Source organism: Engraulis encrasicolus, chromosome 15 (assembly GCF_034702125.1).
Source record: "Engraulis encrasicolus isolate BLACKSEA-1 chromosome 15, IST_EnEncr_1.0, whole genome shotgun sequence".
Taxonomy (NCBI): domain Eukaryota; kingdom Metazoa; phylum Chordata; class Actinopteri; order Clupeiformes; family Engraulidae; genus Engraulis; species Engraulis encrasicolus.
In genome coordinates this window covers 22585293-22610100 of record NC_085871.1, presented here as the reverse complement: position 1 = coordinate 22610100, position 24808 = coordinate 22585293, and the positions used below count along the sequence as shown (strand labels likewise).

At 46.7% G+C, this 24808-nt stretch overlaps 1 protein-coding gene across 1 annotated transcript in view; it reads left to right on the top strand.

The window, feature by feature from the left end:
• Positions 1 to 24808, top strand: part of golgb1 (golgin B1) — a 39093-nt gene that overhangs the window by 479 nt on the left and 13806 nt on the right. The window contains exons 2-14 of the mRNA XM_063217231.1: positions 495 to 582; positions 3775 to 3981; positions 4462 to 4584; positions 6053 to 6214; positions 9011 to 9133; positions 11015 to 11128; positions 12982 to 13603; positions 14679 to 14979; positions 15300 to 15502; positions 15841 to 15923; positions 17782 to 17854; positions 18943 to 24151; positions 24319 to 24547. Of these exons, the coding sequence (XP_063073301.1) occupies positions 502 to 582; positions 3775 to 3981; positions 4462 to 4584; positions 6053 to 6214; positions 9011 to 9133; positions 11015 to 11128; positions 12982 to 13603; positions 14679 to 14979; positions 15300 to 15502; positions 15841 to 15923; positions 17782 to 17854; positions 18943 to 24151; positions 24319 to 24547 (7530 nt within the window). The 5' untranslated portion in view covers positions 495 to 501. The remainder of the gene's footprint in view (positions 1 to 494; positions 583 to 3774; positions 3982 to 4461; positions 4585 to 6052; positions 6215 to 9010; positions 9134 to 11014; positions 11129 to 12981; positions 13604 to 14678; positions 14980 to 15299; positions 15503 to 15840; positions 15924 to 17781; positions 17855 to 18942; positions 24152 to 24318; positions 24548 to 24808) is intronic.

The following is a 24808-nucleotide window of genomic DNA, read 5'->3' as shown; positions in this document are numbered from 1 at the left end:
TATTTCGGGCATTTTCGCCACTTCGCCGAGATTTTCCGAATCTTGTGGCTTTCTGTCGTTCCAAAAGTAAACATTGCTGCGCGAGATCTGGTGGAATAATGTAACATTTTGTCACCATCGCCTTCTGTTGATTCGAGAACAAGAAACGCAGATTGTAAGTAGATAGAGAGACTGTACAGGGAACACATTGTTCTTAGATGTCAACCTCCTTGAAATATGTTTTAAAATGAATGAGTAAGTGAATGTCAGTCAAGTTTCTGTTCTGTGTTCCTGAATTGCTTGCATGAGAACCACTTAGCCTATCTATACTTTACCAGAGTTATATGTCAGTTATCTAGCCTATGTTATCTGACTTTTCTCAGTGTCTTGACTCTCATTGTGTAGCACTCAGTCTGTGCATGTGTGTTGAAAAAAAAGAGCAAACTGCAAGTGAGGGTCCAGTTGTTGCATAATACTTGTGCACCCTTGTACACTGTGTTTGTTGTTGCTGACAGGGTCACCATGTTCAGCCGTCTGGCCCAGGGGGTGAACTCCGTCCTGCAGGAACTTTCGGGAGAGGAACCCCCAGACGCACCCCCAGGGGTAAGTAAGCTGCCTGCTCCCACTCCAAACCTCTACTTTAAGCCAGCACCGATTCCTAGCTGTGTGTGTGTGTGTGTGTGAGTGAGTGTGTGAGTGAGAGAGAGAGAGAGAGAGAGAGAGAGAGAGAGAGAGAGAGAGAGAGAGAGAGAGAGAGAGAGAGAGAGAGAGAGAGAGAGAGAGAGAGAGAGAGAGAGAGAGAGAGAGAGAGAGAGAGAGAGTGTGTGTGTGTGTGTGTGTCAAAGTAAGCAGCCTCTGCCCTGCTGTGTGTGTGCTTTTGTTTTTGTTGTTGTTTTTGTGGTGTGCGTGCAGGCTTGCATGTATGTGTGCACCCTGAGGTAAGCTAAGCTACCCCAGCCCCATCCCCACCCCCATCACCCAGCACTATCCCCATCCCCAACCCTAACCCCATCCCCAACCCTAACCCCATCCCCAACCCTATCCCCATCCCCAACCCTAACCCCATCCCCAACCCCATCCTCAGGCCAGCTCCAACCCCACACTCTCTGGCTGAGTGATCTAGCCAGTGGGCAGGGACACCAGTGCCAGGAACATGCTGTTCAGTTATAGTTCCATTCAGACTGTGTAGTGTAGTGTGTGCTTTTATTATTGTTGTGTGTGTGTGTGTGTGTCTGTGGATCCTGTTTTAATTTGTGCTGTCTTACGGCTCTCCCATATTTTCTGCGTTGTAATTTTCTGCGACAGATAAACCAGCTAGTTGTTGACATTTAAAAAGACAATCACAAATTAAATATCCACTCTGTTCAACATAAGATCCATATCTGTGCTGGAATCCACCCCCTTCTGGGACTGATAAAATCACAGATTTTTTGTGTGTACAGAGACGAGAAGCGCAGTGCCACGTCTGCTTTGAGTAAGCAGTGGATGGTTGGCTATGGCCACTAAATCCACTCTTATTGAATGGAGTCTTACTCTGCCGCTGTTGTGAATAGACTTTGGCACACCAACACAGAGGTGACACGCCCCTATCCTGACAAGCTGTTTGCATTCAGATTTATCCAAAACCATTTGCTGTCTTTGGCTTGTTCAACAAGAGCTCAGTGAATGTCACCCGTTCTCTTGGTGCAGTGGCTGTGTCGTTTATTTTTCATCTTCCATAGAGCGCATGTTGCACACATGCGGCTTTACCAATAGCAATAAGCCATGCGCTGATAAGCATACTTTTTCACCAGGGCTCTAAATTAACATCAGCCAACTAGCCAAATGCTTGTGAAATTTCAGTTTGGCTTGTTGAAAAGACTAACTTACTAGCCACGTTGACCCATTATTACTGTAAGTATTGCCAAGTCATTTTGCCTGGTGATGAAAAAAATTAGAGCCCTGCTCAGAACGGTGAGTGAGATAGAGATGGGCAAGGATCAGGAAATAACCTCGAGCTGGAACCAAACCTGAATCAACGGCGTAATGGTACGGTGGTGGACTGTGGACTAACCCACTGACTGAGCCATGCGGTCCCGTTGCTCGGCAATCATTGAAGCTCTTTGCATAGAGACTACTCTAATATACGGTATGCTCCATTTAAACATTCAGCAGATCCGTTTTGTCAGCACAGCCGTTGTTACGTAAGCACTTATGTGCCGTCCTCACAGTGTGTTGGCGCAGTGTCCACACACATCATAGCCTGCCGCAAAGTGTGTCCTCTTATATTTTGACTAGTACAGCACTGAGGCAAAACCATGTGTCACTGAAATGCATGCAGTACGTACCCTCAGTCTTTTCTCTCCAGCTTACAGCTTAGCATTGCACTCATTTAACCCAGTGTTTCTCAACCTTTTTTTAAGCGAGGCACCCTTTCAATTCATGAAAAATGTCAAGGCACCCCAAACCAACAAGCCGTAACATGGCATCACATCCAATACCACACAAGCTTAGAAAAGTAACACATTTGGAGACGTCACACAACCTACGTTCGAAGTTGCAGCTGACTGGGGCGATCTAAATTTAGGCTACTTTATTGTGTGTAAATGACAAATGAAAGATTCCACTGACTAGCATTAACTTATCAATTTAGACAAATATGTATTACATTACATACTTTATATATCAGCCACGTTTCCACGGCACCCCTGAGGGGGACCCGCGGCACCCCAGGGTGCCCCGGCACCCCTGTTGAGAAACACTGATTTAACCCATTAAATTAAAAGGTAATTGAGGGGTATGCAAGCAGTGGCGTACTGCATTAATGCACTGTAGCATGATTGCCTAGCATGCCCATGGCGACACAGGTTTGAGTCTGACCTGGTCATTTCCCAGTCTAATCCCTTCTTTCTCTCCCTACTCCTTTTATAAATCTTTTAAAATATGCAACTGAAGCAAAATGCAATCAAAGCATTTGTTATGCTGATATAACGTAATGCATGGCGTTTTTACTAATAACATACAACTTACTGTTGCATTAGACTTAATCATCATTGTACCAAACCTGAGCTCATTGAAACAAATGGTTCAATTTGTACACACACACACACACACACACACACACACACACACACACACACACACACACACACACACACACACACACACACACACACACACACACACACACACACACACACACACACACACACACACACACACACACACACACACGGATGTAGCTTGTATTTAAAAGTACATCGTAATATATTCTGTGATTTAGTCTGCAATGTGCCCCTGGGATGTTGTTTCATGTCCACCCTGCCCTGTCAGCCCTTGCCCTCTGGATTAATCCCAATGTCATGTTCTCCCAAAATATTACACATAGACATCATCTCATTTCCTCTTATGACTGTGCCTTCCCCCCTCCTTCTCTCTCTCTCTCTCTCTCTCTCTCTCTCTCTCTCTCTCTCTCTCTCTCTCTCTCTCTCTCTCTCTCTCTCTCTCTCTCTCTCTCTCTCTCTGTCTCTATCTCTCTCTCTCTCTCCCTCCTCTCTGTCTCCATCTCTCCCCCTCCCTCTATCCCACTTCCTCCATCTTTCGCCTGCTTTCTTTCTTTCCCACTCTCTTCTTTCCCTCCCCTGCCTCCATCTCTCTCTCCCTACATGTCTCTCTCTCCCTCCTTCCCCCTCTGTCCCCTCTCCCTGTCTCCATCTACCTTGCTTCTCCTTCCCTCTCTCTCTCCCTCCTTCCCTCTGTCGCTCTCTCCATCTCCCTCTCTTCTCCTTCCCTCTTTCTCTCTCTCCACCCCTTCAGGAGGAGGGCCTGGTTCCCCAGCCACTGCCTGATGGGGATGGGGACGAGGCTGGGTCCGAGGCCCGGGCGTCCTCACTGGAGCCTGGGGTGGGTGCGGACGAGGAGACCCTGGAGAGGCTGGCCCAGACCGAACAGCTGGTGGTCCGGCTGAAGGAGATGATCAGGGAGAAGGACAATCAGCTGGCACATGCAGAGAGACAAATGAAGGTGTGTGTGAGAGAGAGAGAGAGAGAGAGAGAGCGAGAGAGAGAGAGAGAGAGAGAGAGAGAGAGAGAGCGAGAGAGAGAGAGAGAGAGAGAGAGAGAGAGAGAGAGAGAGAGAGAGAGAGAGAGACATGTGGAGATTGGGAGATTTTTAAAAATGTAATGCCTCAAATTTAGTAGAGGTTACATCACTGATTGTTACATAAGCGTAATAATAACATTGTAGTAATAATGCCCTGTAGTGAATTTGCCTGTTTGTCTGTTTTGGTTTTTTGATTGGTTACTGCACATGTATAGGTCCACATGTCAGACTAAGACAAAAAAGTGAGAAGGATTTTGACTGTGTGTGTGTGTGTGTGTGTGTGTGTGTGTGTGTGTGTGTGTGTGTGTGTGTGTGTGTGTGTGTGTGTGTGTGTGTGTGTGTGTGTGTGTGTTTGTGCTTCTACTTGTGTGTATTTACATTTATATACATTTACGTTTAAAGGAAGAGAAGGAGACGGGCGACGCACGATTCACAAAGCTGAAACTACAGGCCAAAGCCAAGATGGCCGCCTTGAACAAACAGATCAGCGAGCTGAAAGGACAGGAGGGGCACAACGTCAGCCAGGTAAGAGGAAAGAAAACACACAGAAGAACGAGGCCTTGTGTGGATTCCAATATGCAAGTTTTCCCTTGCTCACTTGCCTGCTTGTGACCTCATGATGATGTCACTGACGACAGAAAATGAATTCAATATCTTGGAAAAGCACAATTCTAATGTCATTTTCTCATTTGCAATTGGGATAGTGAAAGAAAAACAGTACCTAAAAAGTTGTTATGGCTAGGCTGACAGCTGGGAGACATTATTGTTTTCTCCACGGAGGTGGGGCAAGTCCACAAGCACAAGTGGAGGACGGGAGTGTGCATATTGCAATGCACCCCTTATGTTCCTTTCTTTGTATGCATAACCAAGGAAGATGACAAAGGGGGACATACGGGTCAGTTTTCCCAGGCCCAGGGTGACAGGGAGGCCCAGAAATTGAGCCGTCATTATATTGTATGAGTTGGAAGTGGGAAATACGTTTTTTTAATATTTATATATAATATTTATTTCATCACCAGCCAAAATGGCAAGTAGATGTTAATCTAACTAGCCAAACACACATCCACTAATGGGTCAAAGTGGCTAGTAAGTTGGCCTTTTCTACCAGCCAAACTGAAATTTCACCAGCATTTGTCCGGTTGGCTGGTGTTACTTTTGAGCCCTGTTTATATAATACTGTATATATAACAAAGTAAAATACACTGGGCATGTACTTATATATGTAGCAATAACATACAGTGCTATTATTACTGCTGAATGTTAGTGACATCGTTAGTGTTAACTCTGCACAGTATACCATATTACACCTGCTGCATTCTCCAACATTGTGCTGTTGTCTTTGCTGCTTGCCTCTGTACAATGAAGACAAGCCCCCTATTGACAGTCGCTGCTGTGCTGTGCTGAGAATAGCACCATTCATAGTCCTCAGTGCCTGGAGTGCTAGCCTAGCAGGCTCCTGACAACTCATCCTCACCCTTCAAATCCAATCAGGAGCTGAGCCAGTGATGTCTAAACACGTAGGCAACTGTATTTGGTGTAGTTGCTGTAGTAGTTGTCCTACAGCAAGACTGAACTAACAACAGGTAGATTAGTTAGTGAGTGAAGGCCCCTGTGTTTGAATGAAAAGTACCTTTTACTTTTTCTGAATCTGCGATTGAGACCTCTTTCTATTATCAATGTGTGCGCGCAACTGATTTTGGCGTTATCCTACAGCACTCAAGGAAGATGGATCAGCTGTTAAGTTACCTGTGAAATCTGGAAATCTTGGCAGTTATCTTATATTTTATGGACTGGGAATGATTACCTCTTCTGGGGTGCATGTGTCGGAACCGAAGTTGCTTACCACATTAGCTACGTTGTTGTTGTCAATGCGTTTTCCCATTGGTAACTACCGAAGTTGCTAACAGGCTAACAACTTCTCTTTTGAGAAATGCACCCCTGGTGTGCAGTCAATGTGTTTGTGAATTGTGTTTTGCTTTTGTTTGTCTTCCAGAGTTCAGAGGGGTCCTTCTCAGCAGCGCCAGGCGTGGAAGAGGAGCTCCAGCAGCTGAAAGCCAAGCTCCAGGAAGAGGAGACGGCCTCGAGGACCCTTCAGGAGAGGCTTGAGGCGTCCACACAGCTCCTGACTGAAAAGGAGCAGGGCCACGCTGAACAGGTTTGCCTTGTTTTGCTGTCGTTTGTTTCTTTTTCTTTTCTCTCAGGGCCACACATTTGGACGCCTTATTGGGGCTGTAGGACGAGGGTGACAAGATAAAAGAAAATAACAATAGCAGTGGGTGGGGTGTATGTGATGCGCATCAAAACAACTCCTGGAGATTTATGTGTTTGCAGGTTTGTAGTCTTTGTCTAGAAGGCTCACCCAAAGAAGAGCATGTGTTGTTATTCACCCTTTTTTGTTTTTTGACCTAGTCGTACCATTGGTGTGGGTAGAATAAAGTGTGGGGAAAAAGTAGTGTGATTTGACTGTCATTTTTAAGGAGTAGCTATTCTGAGCACTTTTCAGCACTGAGGTTATGGATGGATGTTTCTAGCGTTACTGGGCAGTGGGAAGAGCTTCCATGGAAACGGTTGTCATGGAAATAAGGACATCCATTGCATCCGGCAGCCAAAGATAATCCTCTCTGTCAGCAAGTGAATATTACTCAGAGTTATTAAGAGCTTTCACACACCAGGCTGTAGTTGATTACAAAAATACCCCTTTGATGTGCAGCACTGGAGAATTCATCTAAAGCCCGATCACTCAAAGCGAGGTCAGATAAAGGTGGCAGCGTCTTACTCGGGTGGTAGTTGGTCAGCAACAGAAGGGTCATTGGTTGAACTCGACCATCTACTGGCTAAGTCCAAGGGTACATAAGCAAGACACCCCCATTTTGTGCTGAGGAATACTATGGCAGTGAGTAAGGCATGCTCCTCAATAGAAAAGCAACCACAAACACAAATCATATGTCAATCATATACTCCAACACTTGGCTCTCATAGACCATGAAGAATCTTGCTCTGTCCATCTATCATATTTCCTTTATACTATACTATACTATAGTCCATCCAATTTACTATTTGATTTGTGTACTCTAGTCTATTGCTACTTTCAGACTGAAAGTGACTGTCATCTTTCCTTTGGGTGCTATATAGTTCAATCCATACAATTTACTATTTGATTTGGGTACTCTAGTCTGTAGTTACTTTAAGGCTGAAAACGACCAAAATCGATTGGTAACTGAGGTCCTTAACCCATTGACGCCTAAGGCACCTGCAAAAAAAGGGTGCTGAATGCCTGAGCCCTTTGTAAGAACAGCTGCCCTCAGTCTATAAAAACCTAAATATGTCCTCTATAAATAAGCCTCTGAAGCACATAATAAAACATGCAATAAGGAGGCGTTTAAATGCTAAGACCCTCAGCTGTCATTAGAATGTGTTCATTCATCTCAAACAAGCAAAGATTTTTAATTAAGTTGTCTCAACTCTCATGAGCCTGAATGTTGCGTAATGCAGCTCTTATTGCCAGGGCCAATGTTGCGCAACGCAACATCAGGCATCAATGGGTTAAAGAAGCTTCACCATGATGAATTTGCTGTATATCACTCATGACCTGATATTGGGATGTTTCATTTAGTATTTCATGTTGTGTATCACAAGAGTGTTCGAAACATTCGAAAATGTGTTTGTGTTTATATCCACCTTTAACTCTACCCATTTCAATTGGTGTGTTCCATTATTCACCCTCTGTACTGTGTACCTTGTTTGAGTGCAGTGAAGTACCCTTTCCACCCTCCGCGATTCACGAGGCGAGTACATTCCGATTCCCGTTCTGTCTGATACACTTAATGGAAATGACGGTTGGTCGCGTGTCATCCGAGTTTACCAACCGCCAATATGCAATTCATCACGGAAGGCACTGTTCGTTATGCTGACACTTTTTAAAGTTACCCCTGCCTCTAATACACATGGCGATTGTCTTTGGAATCAAAACTATGCTGTTATCACAGAGATTCAACCGTTTGACAGATCTGACACTCAACTATGTCACAAACATGGCGGCCGTTGAGTGCGAAAAGTGTACAGTAACTGCACACTTCGAAAAATGGCCGTTTTGGGGGCGTTATCCGGGTAATTTACAGTACACTTTACTGTCGCGATTAGAAATGGAACACCCTGCGTACCCAAACACAGTGCGGAAAGGGCGGACAGTACGAGTATTGGAACACACCAAATGTTTTTCCATGCGCCCACATCATTTCCTGTCTGCTAGTTCCGGGTGGGCTGCCTGCCCATAGCCCTTCTGAATGATTTAGCACTATCAAGTGCTACCAAAACAGTAATGGCCCCGCCCTTGTAATCCTGAATAATAAGGTGGATATGAATGTGCTGTATATAATTGCAGTCCATTTACCACTGGCCACGTTTACATGAAGTATTTAATTCCGAATTAATCATTCAGAATTGAATAGTTCCGTTGAGTTTACATTGAACTTTCATTTCATTCCAAATTGTGAAGTGTTTACATGATGATTCAAAGCGGAATTAAAGGGACACTAGGTAGGATGACGTAATTTGCTTGTCTCAAAATCTACACCGCAATGAAAAAATGCTGTTCAAATAAACTCGCCTTGAGATTGTTTTTCATCACGGAATGCCAGCAGTTGATACAAATCTGAATACGGTATGTAAATCGATGTTTGAAATGAAAAGTGTTTCCCACCACACTCGTTCAGTCCGACACTGTCAAAAGTTGCATGTGGGTTTTCTGACCGCAGACCGTGGAAGTGGTCGTGAGAGCCATCGTTCACTTAGTACTGACTCGCATAAACATCAGCTGACTCTGGACTGTTATTAATTAAACTTAATCCTACCTGGAGCCCCTTTAAGCTTTATTCAGAATTAAATTGAGTTCATTCTGAATGAAATGTCTCATGTAAACGTGGCCAATGTGGCGGTGTCTTGTGTTGTGCAGGTGCATCGGCTGCAGGCGGTGATTATGGAGAAGGACGTGCGCTTCCAGGAGCAGATTCAGAAGCACGAGGACGAGCTACTCAGGGTGTCTGCACAGGGCCCAGTGGACCCAGACATGCAGCAGGTACAGTAAAGGGCGGGTTATGCTTCCTGCCAGTGCCACAGAGTGAGCTTGTCGCAGCCATGATGCAGTTAATTTTGATTTATGCCCTGTTTTGAAGCAGGGTCTCCGCGATGTCATTCCACGCTAAAACTGCCTTCAATACAAAGAGTAACCTAGGCGTGTCGGTTGTTTTTTAGCTTCACAGACTCAACGACAATGAAAATGAAAAATTAAATCTTTATATCGCGTGCATGTTTGATCGCACTGGCAGCCACCGTGGTAGTTTAGAACAAAGAAGTGGCTCATTTGTCGAGGACGAAGCGGAATGTTTCCTCGACCTCGGAAACACTGTTCAACTGTCCAGCGTCGTAACTTGCAAGCGCACGTGTTGTCTTTGGTTTGTGTAAATAAATGAAACGACAAAGCACGGGCAACTTATTTAATGAAGAGCTCACAGTCTCACAGACCGACGAAGGTTAGAACAAGGAAGTAGCTTGTTCTCGACTCGAGGACAGAGCAGGCTGGTCTAGAGGACCAATCAGAGACCTATTTTCGCCCTTCACTCCGTCGCTGTCTGCATCACTCCCTGCATCGAGGCACAATTTTGGGGAGGTGCTCCAGAGTACCTGCGTGATGGGGGGGGGCTTCACTCCGTTAACTGCGCGGCTCACTGCATCATGACGCAGGGACGCTGATCTCGAGGCATAAACCACCCTTACCACCAGCCACATTTGTGTGTGTGTGTGCGTGTGTGCGTGTGTGCGTGCGTGCGTGCGTGCGTGCGTGCGTGCGTGCGTGCGTGCGTGTCTACCTAGGGACCCATAGATGTAGCACATAACACCAGCTGTGTGTGTATCTGCACAGCCCCCCCTCCCCACCCACACACACACACACACAAATGCAGCTGGTATCTCTAGCCTCTTCTGACTGTATTGGTTTCCAGTTGATTTTAGCTTTCAACTCAGTTGATGGATGGGTAGATAGATGGATGGATGGATGGATGGACGAATGGATGGATAGAAAGAAAGATAGATGGATAGATAGATAGAAAGATACATAGTGTTGACACAGGACACTGCGCTACTGCAGGTAACATCTAGCCTGCCCCCTCCCCCTCCTATTCGATAGACGGAAGGAACAAAACACTGATGTTCATGGATCTTATTCCACAATTGGGTGTAGCTGTCATTACCATCGCATGCTCACAGATTTGGCAAATGTTGTGAATTATGCAACAGAGTTGTATTCACTGAATACAAGATCCCTCATTATCAGTCATTTGCATTCTGTTTGATCCACGTCCATGATATATTTCCACTTCCACACATGTGCATGCATCTGCATTGGCACTGCGCCCAGCATCGAGAAGATTCTTCACGTGTGTGTGTGTGTGTGTGTGTGTGTGTGTGTGTGTGTGTGTGTGTGTGTGTGTGTGTGTGTGTGTGTGTGTGTGTGTGTGTGCGTGCAATGTAATGTAAGTGTGTTTGTATGTAATGTGATTGTGTGTGTATGTGTGTGTGTGGGTGCACGCGTGCATGCGTGTAATTTGATGTATTTGATGGTGTGTGTGTATGTAATGTAATGGAAGTGTGTGTGCATGCTTGTATGTGTGTGTGTGTGTGTGTGTGTGTGTGTGATCTGTATGATTTGTATGATCTGTGTGTACATGTAATGTAATGTGTGTGTGTATGTAATGTAATGGAAGTGTGTCTGTGTGTTGGTGTGTGTGTGCGCGCATGTTTGTTTCTGTGTGTGTAACGTAATGTGTAATGTGTGTGTGTGTGCGCGCATGTTTGTGTCCGTGTGTGTAATGTAATGTGTGTGTGTGTGCGCGCATGTTTGTGTCCGTGTGTGTAATGTAATGTGTAATCAAGTGTGAGTGTGTTTGTCTTATCTGTGCAGGCTCTGCGTGCGTCCCAGAGGCGCGTGGAGGAGCTGGAGGAGTCTCTGCACTCTCGTCAGCAAGTTCTGGAGATGCTGCAGCAGGAACTCAACAGCGCTGACCAGCAGAAACAGGTACGGTACACACGCAAAAAGACATCACTAGCAGAGGAGCGTGTCTATATGCTCCCACAGCCCATTGGTTCAACATTACTAAGATTTTTAACATTATTTTTTAGGTCCATTGGTCTCACAGCCCCTTAGCCCCACAGCATATTCCTGCTGCTCCATGTTCCCATATTTCTAAGAATTTAGTGAAATGTAGGCCCATGGAACATGGATTTATAGAACATAGGGCCTATATTTGGATAATTTCTTCAAAATGTGGGAACACGGAGTAGCAGGAATAAGGTATGGGCTGCGGGACCAATGGGCCATGGGCCAATGGGCTGTGGGAACATAGAGCTGACCCCCACCACCAGAGTATCAAGTGTATATGAAGTAGACATACTTTCACAAATGTAATTACAACACTAGTAGTAGGATATTACAAAGTTGAAACCATGTCATATCATACTACTAGTTTTGTAATTACATCTGTAATAGTACTTCTACTTCTGGTGTCAAAGGTGTCAGCGACCCTGGCTTTAGGCCATCGATAGAGTAGCACGGCAACCACACTGGGGACTTTCATCTGATGGCACTGCTAAAACGATATGGTAAAATCACCAGTTTACCTCTCCAGGGGTGAGTTTCTCAAAAGGGAAGTTGTTAGCCTGTTAGCAACTTCGGTAGTTGCCAATGGGAAAATGCATTGAAAGCAACAAAGTAGCTAATGTAGTAAGCAACTTTGGTTTCGAGAAATTCACCCCAGGAGTGCACACATATTCACAACAGGCACCACCCAGGCACGTAGGATAAAAGCTTTCACTGAATTAATAAATGCTCCCATCATTTTGAGCCTGTCTGCCCGCCCTTCTGTGTGTCTGTCTGAAGAATTCAGCAAAAACAACCAGCCTGATTTTCTTGTCTTTTTTTTAAAGATGTTTTTTTGGTCTTTTTAGACTTTATTATGGACAGGACAGTATGAGAGGTAGACAGGAAGCGAATGGGGAGAGCGGTGGGGAGGTGTCAGCAAAGGACCCGGGCCGGGAATCGAACCCGGGTAAGCAGCCAGGCGAGTGCCCTACCGGATGGCCACGGCAGGGCCAACCTACCTGATCTTCATAGACCCTTATGGATTGATGTTGCCTTTGCTAATGAAGAGCCGCTGAGAGAGGAACTTATTCAGTCATGTTGTTTACTGAACGATGGCTGCCATGCTGGCCAGACTAAGCTAGTTCATGTGTGCATGCATGCATTGCCCTATTGCCTCCTATTGCCCTATTGCCTCCCCTATTTTGTCTGTCGGCCTTTCTGTCTGTCTGTCAACATTTATCTTTCTTTCTTTCAATTTGTGTGCTAATTTTTATCTGTCCAGTGACTATCTCTGTCATACCTGTAGCGCCTTTGCGACCTGTTTTGGCAAGTCGCTTTAGATAAAGGCAGCAGCTGTGTTAACTCTAATAAATGTATTGTAATATACGCCCTGCCATGGCCAAACGGTAGGGCACTCGTCTACCATGCGGCTGACCTGGGTTCGATTCCTGGCCTGGGTCCTTTGCCGGCCCGTCCCCGTCTCTCTCTCCCCACTCGCTTCCTGTCACCACCTTCACTGTCCTATCATGAATCAAGCTTTAAGAAAAAGACAAAAAAAGTGTTGTAATATAAATGAAATTTAAGTAATGTGCTGAATTGCATTTATTTCTCTCACCACCAGCAATGTATTGGATTAATTTCTCTCACCACCCTCTGTTTTCTTGCAAGTCACTATAGATAAAGGCAGCAGTTGTGTTAAGTCAAATAAAATACATTGTAACATAAATGAAATTGTTTGTGTAAGTGCATTTATAAATGTAATTTCTCTCACCACCCTCCGTTTTCAACAGATCTTAACGGCGCAGTTCCGTGAGATGGAGCAGCAGCTGGCCTCCACGGCCAGGCAGAGGGAGCAGGAGCATCAGCAGTGGCTGGCCCAGGCAGCCCAGAGCCAGGCCGAGCTGGAGGCCATGAGGGCCCGCCTGGAGGAGGCCTCCTCCGAGAAGCAGAGAGTGGAGGAGGCCGCGATGGCCAGGATGGCGAACGAGGCCCAGAGTCAGACCGAGCTGAGAGCCCTGAGGGCCAGCCTGCTGGAGGTCTCCTCCGAGAGGCAGAGAGAGGAGGTGGCCAACGAGGCACAGACCCTGGCCGAGGTGGAGGACTTGAGGGCTAGACTTGAAGCCTCCGAGAGGCAGAGAGAGGAGACTGCAGCCAGGATTGAGAGTCAGGCACAGACCCTGGCGGAGATAGAAGCCCTGAGGGCTAGACTTGAAGCCTCCGAGAGGCAGAGAGAACAGGCCATGGCGACGATCGAGAGCGAGGCACTGACTCAGACAGAAATCGCCTCGTTGAGGGCCAGTCTAGAGACTGCGGAGAGGGAAAGGGACGAAGCCGTCAAGAGGCTCGAGACCGAGGCGCAGACTCAGGGAGAGCCGGAGGCCAGCCAGGACCGGACCCAGGCAGAGCACAAAGGTAATGATGGGTATTTTTATGTAAGATATGTTTTTGGTCTTTTTCGACTTGGGATGGACAGGAAGTGAATGGGGAGAGAGACGAGGAGGGGTCGGCAAATGACCTGGGCCGGGAATGGAACCCAGTTCGGTGGCATGGTAGATGAGTGCCCTACCGGTTGGCCACGGCAGGGCCTTATAATGGGCAATTAATTGAATAAATCAAATTGTTGTACGTAATTGTAGGTATAGCACAATTTTACAGAGCTAGTCATTGACAATGATCAAGCACACAACTACTAATCACAGCTTTTTACTGATGGTTTTATTGTATTCAACATTAGTCCATATGTAGAAAGTACTGAAGAAAACCTAAAATATAAAACATGAAGTAGTGCAGCGAAACCTATTGTTCACCAGAATAAACATTCAGTAAATAAAAATCAAACAGTTTGTGGTGATACACCCCATGCTTTGGATTACTTATGACTGCACATCACCAGCACCTGGACACTGGCTGTGCATAGGGACATTTTTTTTAAATAATACATACAGTGTTTTGGCACATCCCTAACATCAAATGCATAAAATGGACAGAAACACACACACATACTACAGCAGAGCACATACATAAGGACAGATAGCCATGGACAGTGAACAGTAGAGGGTACTCGGTAGTCCTTGGACAACAGATAATAATGGCTGATAAACAAATTGCACATACGATTGCATAATAAGGTGCATATTGAAGTATATACAGTGCATACAAAACAAATTGTTACAATAGAGAAGCTGGAGCAGCTGAAAGTTGTCATTCAATAAGCTACACGTGTCTTCATTTACTGAAATAATCTCTTAGTGAATTTATAAACCCTTGGCTCTACAGTGGCTCTAACCGGTAGGGCACTCGTCTGCTACGCGGCTGACCCGGGTTCGATTCCGCCCCGGGTCCTTTGCCAACCGTAACCCATCTCAGTCTTACCACTCGCTTCCTGTCGAAGTCTTAACTGTCTTGTCTTGAAACAAAGGTAAAAAGCCCAAAAATATATTTACAAAAGAGAAAATGTAAATAAACCCTTATCGCTCATCCTTGCCAGACACCGAGATGCTGGAGCTACGAGAGCGCCTGGCAGTCGCGGAGAGGCAGCTCGAGGAGGGAGCGAGACGAGGAGGAGAGGAGGTGCAGAGACTGGAGCAGGAGCTGTCCGAGCTGAGGAGGAGCCTGGCCGAGGGAGGCGCCCGAGGGGAGGAGACGCAGAGCGAAGGGGCTCGACTCAAGGACACTCTGGGGGAGCTGTGGAGGCGGCTGCACACCCTGACCAGTGACAACACCACCACCACCTCCTCCTCCCCTGGGCCTGTGGAAGGGACTGGGGACGATCATAAGGAGACGCAGGGGTAGGCTTGTAGCAATATTATCAATATATTGATTAACCCAGCAAGCACTTTAAAACAAGCTTAACTTTTCTGATCACAATAATTTTGTACTTGAATGCTTGTTGATTTTCTACCAAAAAGATAGAATGTGAAAAAGCTTCTATCACTCTCTACTGACTCCTGTCATTTCCTTATCTGAACTGTATTCATCTTCGAATGGTTGTATTTTTACTGTATGTTAATTATTGGAATGGACCCTCTGTCTCACATTTTCCTGTCACATCTTCACTGTCGTGTCACAATAAGTGTACTAAAAAAAGCCCCATAATATATTTTAACAGGCCAATGCGAGAAGAGCGGGTAGATCCCGCGGTGTCATCAGTGCCATCGGTGGCAGCAGCGGTGGTGGGCATCCCCAGTGACCCAGCAGAGTGCCTGGCAGCCCTACAGGCCCTGGAGGGCATGATGGGTAAACTGAGGGCCGAGCGGGAGGAGAGGGAGGCGCAGCTGGCACAGGTCTCCACCAGCATGGCGTCTCTCAGAGGTAAGTGGTGTATGCGCGCCACACACACACACACACACACACACACACACACACACACACACACACACACACACACACACACACACACACACACACACACACACACACACACACACACACACACACACACACACACACACACACACACACACCTGCTGTAAGTATTACATTAGGTACATCAGTAATGCATACACACACACAATTTGTTTTTTGTTTGATTAGTTAAGCTGCATTAAACTAAGGCACATCATAGATGTTTGTACTTTTTATGTTCGTGATAACCTACTCTTAACAAGAAAGGAATGTTTTGGTTTAATAGAGATGTCTTTATCTTTCAGGACAACTTGATAAAAATACAACAGAAAGGGAAGAAGCTATCGCCAGAATACAGGATCTGGAGCACCAAATCAACAGTAATCAGGTGGGTTCATCTCTTTTTATTTTAATATCTTAAGTCTGAATGATTTCAGCAATGCCCAAAAAGAAAACAAAATATATCCAGCTATGAATTGTACAGGGCCTATAATTCTGTATGTATGCGTGCAACCTCAATGAACACAATATGTAGTGCAATATCATGCCATAGGCTGGCACAGGATTCAGCTATGTCATTGACATTAGAAAGTGTCCACTCAACAGTATACATCATATGCACTCATAGCACATGTGTCATGGGGATATCTCCCTGACCCTGTCGGAGAGATGACTGAGACGGGCTTGACTGGCTGGTTGGCTTGCAGTCAAACTGAAACAGGTCAGACAGACAGATAGACAGACTGACACACATACGCGCACACATGCGGCCACACAAGATTACACACACACACACACACACACACACACACACACACACACACACACACACACACACACACACACACACACACACACACACACACACACACACACACACACACACACACACACACACTGATACACAGACTCAGACAGAGTGGATTGTGCACACCTTCTTGGGTCAGTCATGTCAGCTGTAATCCCCTGCTCCTCTGGTTGGGTCATCTGATGGAGCTGTGCTGGCATGCTGCCAGGAAATGAGAAAAGTGGAGGAGACACGTTCACAATGTTACCTTATCATTTTGCCCCGAAACCGAAACGTTTGTGGGCGAATAAACAAAGAAAAACCTGAAGAGTGCCGTCCTTCACTTTGTTTCATTCATCCGTGCCAGGATGTAACTTAAGGATGTCTGCATTGTAACAGTCATTTTGAAATGAATGGCCAATTGATTAATGATTTACCCTAAATTGAAAACATTACTAGTTTTAATAGTATTTCTGTTTGAAGAAAGAGGTAGGTAGAGGTAATATGGGACAAGTAATGGCACAGGAAGTGCATTTATTTGTTAAGGGTGGGGTTGCAGGTATGACATCACGTTGGGGGAACTCCCCCAGGATTCTAAGGTTCTACATAGACTCCTATGAGCCTGCGGAACCCCCAACGTGATGTCATAATAGTACATATTCTTAAAATGGTTAACCTGCAACCCCTCCATGCCAAGTATGTTATAACATTGCAAAACATTTTAACATTGCATTTGCCCATGTTTAGTCTCATGCATAATGGCTCGCATAATAACTCTGTCTGAGAGATGACTGAGACGGGCTTGACTGGCTGGTTGGCTTGCAGCCAAACTGAAACAGGTCAGACAGACAGATAGACAGACTGACACACATACGCGCACACATGCGGCCACACAAGATTGCACACACACACACACACACACACACACACACACACACACACACACACACACACACACACACACACACACACACACACACACACACACACACACACACACACACACACACACACGTATTAATAGTATTTCTATTTGAAGAAGGAGGTAGGTAGAGGTAATATGGGACAAGTAATGGCACAGGAAGTGAATTTATTTGTTAACATCCATGCCAAGTATGTTATAACATTGCAAAACATTTTAACATTGCATTTGCCCATGTTTAGTCTCATGCACAATGGCTCGCATAATAACTCTCTCATTTGCCTCTGATTTGACAAATATTGCAAACATGAAACAAGATCACAGTTACCCATGTGTGGACTTAATGATAGCCCACATAACTCTACGTTTCTAATAATATGCTTTAGGTACTGTATGCTTTGCATAGACATTGAATTAAGATCACATTCGCTCATGTGTGGTCTCATGCTGCATAATGTGAAATGGCCCACATAATAACAATAACCCACATAATAATGAGTGTCTCATCTGCATGTCTGTCTGCCCTCTCTCTTCCAGGTCGCCGGTGATTCAGCAGCCGGTCACATGACTGTGCTGTCCCAGGGGGATTTGCTTAGGGCGGCGGACACAGGTGACCTTTTGTACAGTTTTCTGCTTGTGTTTGCGGCCGGGAACAAAATAAACATTGACCTCCTGCTGCTGCTCTCTCTTGCATATTGATTTATATAGTTGCCTAAATTAACTTTTTTCATCACTAGCCAAAACGACTAGTAGATGTTAATCTTAGTAACCAAACACATACTCACCAATGGGTCCAAGTTGCTAGTAAGTTTGTCTTTTCTACCAGGCAAATTGAAATTTCACCAGCATTTGGCCGGTTGGCAGGTGTTAATTTAGAGCCCTGGTTGCCTATGTTTGAAAGTGTAGCCCAAATCCAAAGTTACAGAATGTTTTCTGCTTATCTTGCTGCTGGGAACAAAATAAACGTGGACTGACCTACTTGGCATCTGGACAAATTTCTGCCTGAATGATCTCCGCTCATCAAATTTGCAAAGCCAGACAAAAAGTCAGCTCATGAAATTGTCAAGGCAGACATTTCTCTGCTAGGTTTTTTTAATTGACAGGTCGGGATAAGGATGGGTTTTGGTCTAGGAAGTGTTACATGCTCACATGAAAAACCAATGAGTGGAGAAATGTCCACCTTCATGATTTCATGAGCCAAAGGGTTGTCTGTTTTTGCAAATTTGATGAGTGGAGAACTGTCCGACATTCTTGCTCATCTGCCTACCGTCTTACACACAGGCATATTCATTTGTGTAGTTACCCCAAGCTTGGTCTATATTAAATTGAAAGTATCTGAATGTCTCAGAACTTTCTCTTACGTGCACAAGCATATGATGGGTTTCACTCAGTCCAGCCTAAAAGCGACTGTTGAAATATTGTTTTGTAGCATTTGAATTCATGTTTAGATAATGCTGGCACACCCTGGTAATGAGCATGTAACAAAACCGGAAAGACCAGTAGTTATGATGCCATTCCTCAAACTTCAATTATCAAAAATGCCTTACACTGTATTTACTTGGTAGCATTCATATTTCCTTATTTTAACACTCATACCCTTGCCAAGTTAAATGAAGATGCACATCCATCACTTTACTGTGCTATTGTAGATTATGTACTTGTGTAGAAAAATAAATCTTCCCTTATTTCCTTATGCAGCACAAGGACACGGAGAGTTTACTAATCTACAATCAAACATCCTGGCCTTGGAGCAACAGCTGCAGGAGAAAGAGCACGAACTGGTTTTCCTCAAGGAGCAGCTCGCCATCTCAAGCCAGCAGCAAAAGACAACAGCCTACCACCAGGAACCTGGTGTTGACCAGAACTATGGGCCCATGTCCCTTATGCAAGAAGACCCCTCCACTGCCACTATGCCTGACCTCCTTGACACCACAGGGGAAGAGGAGACCACGTTGGTGGCAGACGAGTCCTCCATTATGTACACCTCAGCTGACAACGGGAGCAGTCCCGAGCTCTTGCAGCCTCAGTCCGATTCCCCGGGCGAGTCCAACAAGGGGGCCTCGTCGTCAGACGAGATGGTCAACAGCAGCGACTCGGAGGTCGCGCACAGCAGCTGGACTCTGTTGGAGGCTGTGAACCAGGACAATGGGCAGGAGTGGCCCTCGGTGATGCAGCAAGACCTGAGCCAGCTTCACTTACAGGCTTGGGAGGAAACGGCGGAGCGTGACCGATCCTCCATAGTGCAGGTGGAGTCGTCATCCGTCGTCATTCGAGAAACCATACAGGTGAACATGAGTCAACAGCAGATTGGCTCTTTTGTGGACTCTGAGGCCGCCGGTGCCGGCCAAGCCTTTGCACAAGCCCTGGCCGAGGAGCTTCAAAAGAAGTACAGCGAACTGCTAGCTGAGCTGGAGCGACTCAGGGCGTCAGCGTCTGAATCCGAAGCCAAGGCCCAGGGACTTGAAGTGCATCTCCAGTCCCTCACAGCCAGCAAAGAGGAGGCCGAGACCAAGTCTGTGAGCTATGAGGAGGAGCTGAAGGCAGTTAGGACTGAGATGGAGACACTGGCTGAGCAAAGGGAGGAAGCAATGAAGGTTCTGGAACAACAGCTGGCTAGTTTGGAATCAGAATCCCGAACCAAAGAGCAAAAGGTCCTGAGTCTGCAGGCAGACCTGGATCAGGCACAGCGTTCCCTCGCCGAGCAAGAGGGTCAGGCCAGGATGCTGAGCTCCCAGCTGGAGGACAGAGAGCTAGGTGTCACAGAGCTGGAGCAGAGGCTGAGGGAGGCAGAAGCGAAGCTGTTGGACATAAGCCAGGCCGAGGAGCTCGCCGAAACCTCCCTTTGCGAGAAGACCGCAGAGATTGAGGAATTGCAGCTGCGGCTGTCCGAGAAAGAGCAAGAGATGGTGGAACTGAACGACAGCATGAGCACCAAACTGCAACAAGCCGGCGAAGAGACTTTCCAGGCCTCCAACGAGGTGAAGAAGCTGAAGCAGCACATTTTGGAGATGGAGAGCATGTCTGGTGAGCAGAGGAAAGACGAAGGCGAGGACCTATCTAGCAGCCATGGCAGTGAGGAGCTTGCAGGCCTGCGAAAACAGAAAGAGGACTTGGAGCAGCAGATGGCAACCATGAAAAAGGACGGGGACCTCACAAAGAGGAAGCTTCAGGCTGCGTTGGTGCAACGCAAGGAGCTAATGAAGAAGGTGGCTGCTTTTGAAGCCAAAGCAGCAGAAAAGGGCAGTGAGCAAGGACAAGCAGCAGAACAGGAAACGGCTGTCTCTTCAACCGAAGAGATCAGGGAGAAGGAGGAAGAGATCCGCAGATTGGGAGCCTTACTGGATGAGGCCAGAGAAACTTTAAGGGGAAAACAAGAGACAATGGATAAGCTTGAACTTCAAATATCAGACCAGGAGAAAATCTTGACAGAGGCACGTGCTGAAAATGAGAGATTGACGGAGGAGTTTAACCTTATGAGCCAAAGTAAAGGACAGGCACTGCATGATGAGGAAGAGACGGCGATTCTGACAAACAAAGTAGGGGCCTTAGAATCCGAGAATGAGAGGCTTCAGAAAAAGGTTCATGATTCTGAGGAGTCACGTAAGGATACCATCCGCAAAGCTAAAGAGAAGGACAGACACCACCGTGAACAGCTAAAACAACAACGGGAGGAACACAGCATGTTGGTGCAGCAATTTGAGGCTCAGAGTGGACAGCTTGGCGAGTTGCTCGATCGTCTGAAAGAGCTTGAAGACCTGCAGATGCTGAGAGCGGATGGAGAGGCAGTACAACAGACAAAAGCTGCAGAGAAACCTGAAGAGAAGCCAGAGAAATCAGAACCTAGTGGCTGGGTCCAGGACGACTGGGTTGACTTTGCTGCCCCTGAGACTGAGCCACAGCAGAAGGGAGAGGCCGAGGATAAGCAGACAGCTCAAATGCCGACACCAGCCGTAACAAGCAGTGGAGACGAGGTTGCTCTCAGAACTCTCCGGGAGGAAATTGAAGTCGAGAGAGCTGCTCGGGCCGAATTGGAAGGCTGCCTAAACGAGACCCAGAACTCCCTGTCCTGCAGAGATGCTGAGATTCTTGAGCTGGGCAAAGAGTTGCAGGCCCTGAAGGAAAAAGACAAGCAGATTGACTTGCTTTCCAATGAGCTAGAAGCCCTGAAGGAGAAGTGTGTGCAGGCTGAGGCACATGCTAAAATGTTGAAAAGGGAGGTAGAAGAGGCAACAGTTGCAGCGAAAGCAAGCTCTGATTCTGTCTCTCCTATTTCCTTGCTGCAAGCTGAGGTGGACGAGTTTAAGCAGTTCCTGAATGACAAAAATGACGAAATCTTGAATCTGAGCCAGCAGCTGTCTGAACAGAATACTTTGCTGCAGAAGATGCAAGAGACTGTGTCTGAGAAGGATCACAGAATTACATCTCTCCAAGAAAGCTTACAAGCAGAACAGGAGAAAAGTCAACGGTTGGAGGCAGAGATCCCCTTGAAACAAGCAGAGGAAAAAGATGGCAGTGCTAAACTCCAGCAGATGCAGCGAAAGCTTCAAGCCGCTCTCATTTCTCGAAAGGAGGCTTTGAAAGTGAACTCTACTCTAAAGGAAGAGCATGCTGCCGCAGAGAAGACTGTTGCAGAGCTTCAAAAGAAGCTTGAGGATGGTGAGGCGGACCTCAGCAAGCTGAGAGCAGAAAGGGAGAAGCTTATCACAGAGGTAGATCGAAGCTTAGTAGAGAACCAGAGTCTGGGAGCCTCATGTGAAAGCCTGAAGCTAGCCATGGAAAGCTTGCTGAGTGAAAAGGAATCTTGCAGACAACAGGCTGAGTTGGCCAAAGAGGAAGCTGCGAGAGCCTCCCGTGAATGGGAGGAAAAGGTGCAGGGCATGAAAGATGAGTACGAGACCCTGCTGAAATCGTACGAGAATGTGAGTGATGAGGCTGAACGAGTGAGGCGCGTTCTTGAGGCTGCTCGCCAGGAGAGACAAGAGCTGGCAGCTAAGGCCCGCGCTCATGAATCGGCTCGAAAGGAAGCTGAGAAGCTGGCAGAGGAAGCCCAGAAAGAGGTGGATGCTGTGAAAGACAAAATGAGGAAGTTTGCAAAGACTAAGCAGCAGAAAATTTTGGAGCTTGAAGAGGAGAATGAACGACTCAGGGAACAAGACGAAAGAGGTGGAGGGATTAGAAGGGATGACAGGGAGGTGAAACAGGAACGTCAGAGAGTAAAGAAGGAATTGGAAACCCTCAGAGTTCAGTTGGACTCTGCAAAAAGCGATCGAGATTCATTAGAACAGCAGGCAGCTGAGCTGAAACAGCAGTTGAGTTTAGAAAAAGAGAGGGTACTATCTGAGACAGCCTCATCAAGCACAAGCGTAGCTGTGGAGGAGGTCCTAGTAGCACAAGAATCAAGTGTTGTGCACACTGAGAGGGCTCAAGATGATGTTGATAGTCTGCCTCAGTCTACCACAGATGCTGTTGAGCAGGAAGAGGCACCAATGGAAAGGGAACAATCTGAAATTCTTGAAACAGAATCAGTAGAATCACCACAACTTGTGGAACTTGTGGAATCAGCAGAATCACCAGAAGATAGACCAAAGAATGAGGAGGTTGAAAGTTCTCAGGAACAAACACAGGAGAAAATTAGGGAGTTGGAGGTTTCTCTCCAAACAGCACAGTCATCTGTGAACGAGCTTGAAGCAGCGCTCGAGGCAGAAAGACAATCTAGAGTAGAACAGGAGGCAGAGATGAAATCGCAATTGTCCTCCCTTGAGCAGCAGCTTGAGGAGGCTAATGGGAAGGATGACCTGCTCACAGAAGAAATCTCCAAGAGGGAAACGCAATTGAAAGAACTTCGCACTGCCCTGGAAGCCGAGAAAGACGACCTTGAAGAGCGTCTGATGAACCAGCTGGCCCAGCTTAACGGCAGCATCGCCGGCTACCAACAAGAGGCAGCCGACAGCAGGGATCGGCTGGCAGACCTCCAGAGAGACGTGGAGAGGCTGCAGCACAAGCGGGCCGAGCTGGAGGTCGTGGTGGAGGGCGAGAAGGACCGAGCCTGCCGACTGGAGGAGGACAAGCGGCAGGCGCAGCGGGAGAGAGCCGAGGCGGAGGCCGAGGCGGGGAAGCAAAGGGAGCTGGAGCAGAAGCTGAAATCCGCCCAGAGGGTGAAGGAAGGGAGCCAGAGCCGAGCCAAACAGCTAGAGGAGCTGCTGAGGGAGAAACAACTGGAGGTGAGGCAGATGCAGAAAGACTGCATACAGTACCAGGAGAGGATAAGCGAGCTCGGCAAGGACACCAAAGCACTACTGCTGAACAAAGATGAGCTCAAAGTGCAGCTGGAGGCTTCTCATCAGAGGGCCTCAGAAGTGCTCGAGGAGAAGACCAAGACAGAGCAAGAGCTGTCTGAATGCAAAGTGACGCTGGAAGAGACGCGGAAAGCGGCCAGTCAGGCGCAAGAGGAGGCGGCACTCTTGAAGGAGAACGCGCTCAAACGTGAGGCCGAGATCAGAGCCGAGGCAGAAGAAACCTTAGATGAAGTGAGGTACCGCCTGGGCGCGGAGATGAAACACATCGAGCTCCGACTGGAGGACTCATACAGGGAGCGAGACAGGGACGAAGAGGTGATTCGAGAGGTGCGACGAACTTCCGAGGTGGCCAGGAAAGAAGCTCAAGATATGCAGGCCAGACTAGACGAGTCTCTGGCGAGGCTGGCGGCATTCTCTCGCTCCATGTCCTCTCTGCAAGACGACAGAGACAGAGTGCTGGATGAGGCTAAGCAGTGGGAGAACCGCTTCCACAGCGCCCTCCAAGGCAAGGAGGCGGAAGTGCAGCAAGCAGAGAAGAAGGCCCTTGACCTCAGTGAACAGCTACAGAGAGAAACGACACAAAAGGAGGAACTACAGGCATCACTAGAAAGGTGAGATTCATTCCACGTTCATATGTTACAATGTTACTATCCGTTCATCTAACATACAGTACTTGAGATCTATCGTAACACTCAAGAGCAAATGGAATCATTGTTAGATTTTATGATTGGTTTATGCTCTTTAACTTTTAAACATGAATATACTTCATGCACTACAGATTACAGAAAGCCGAAGCAGAGTGGCAGGCCAAGTGGGACGAGGTGGAAAAGAAACACGGCGAGAGCGTCTCTTCTCTGGAGAAGGAGCGAGTGGACCTGAAGGAGTCCCTAGCCCAGACCGAGAGCTCCCTGGCCCAGGCCAGCTCCCAGCTCTCCGCCATGGAGACCGAGGCGGAGGGTCACCGCAACAGGACCAGCGCCCTGGAGGAGGCAGTCGGGAAGCTGCAGGTGAAGGAATCAGAATATCCAGGGCATAGCTCTGCCAACGCTTTTTATCCAAATTAAATTGACTTCGCTATTATCTTAATTTACCAAACTTTTTGATTCATTCCCCCATCATTTTTATTTTCCTCATCATTTTCTTTTATTTATTATTATTTCATATTTTATTTTACAGTGTTTTGAGACCATGTTGTATGGTGATACTGCACTTTAAACAACACATATTATTGTTATTATTAAGCTGTAGGATATTGGTTACAGTCTCTG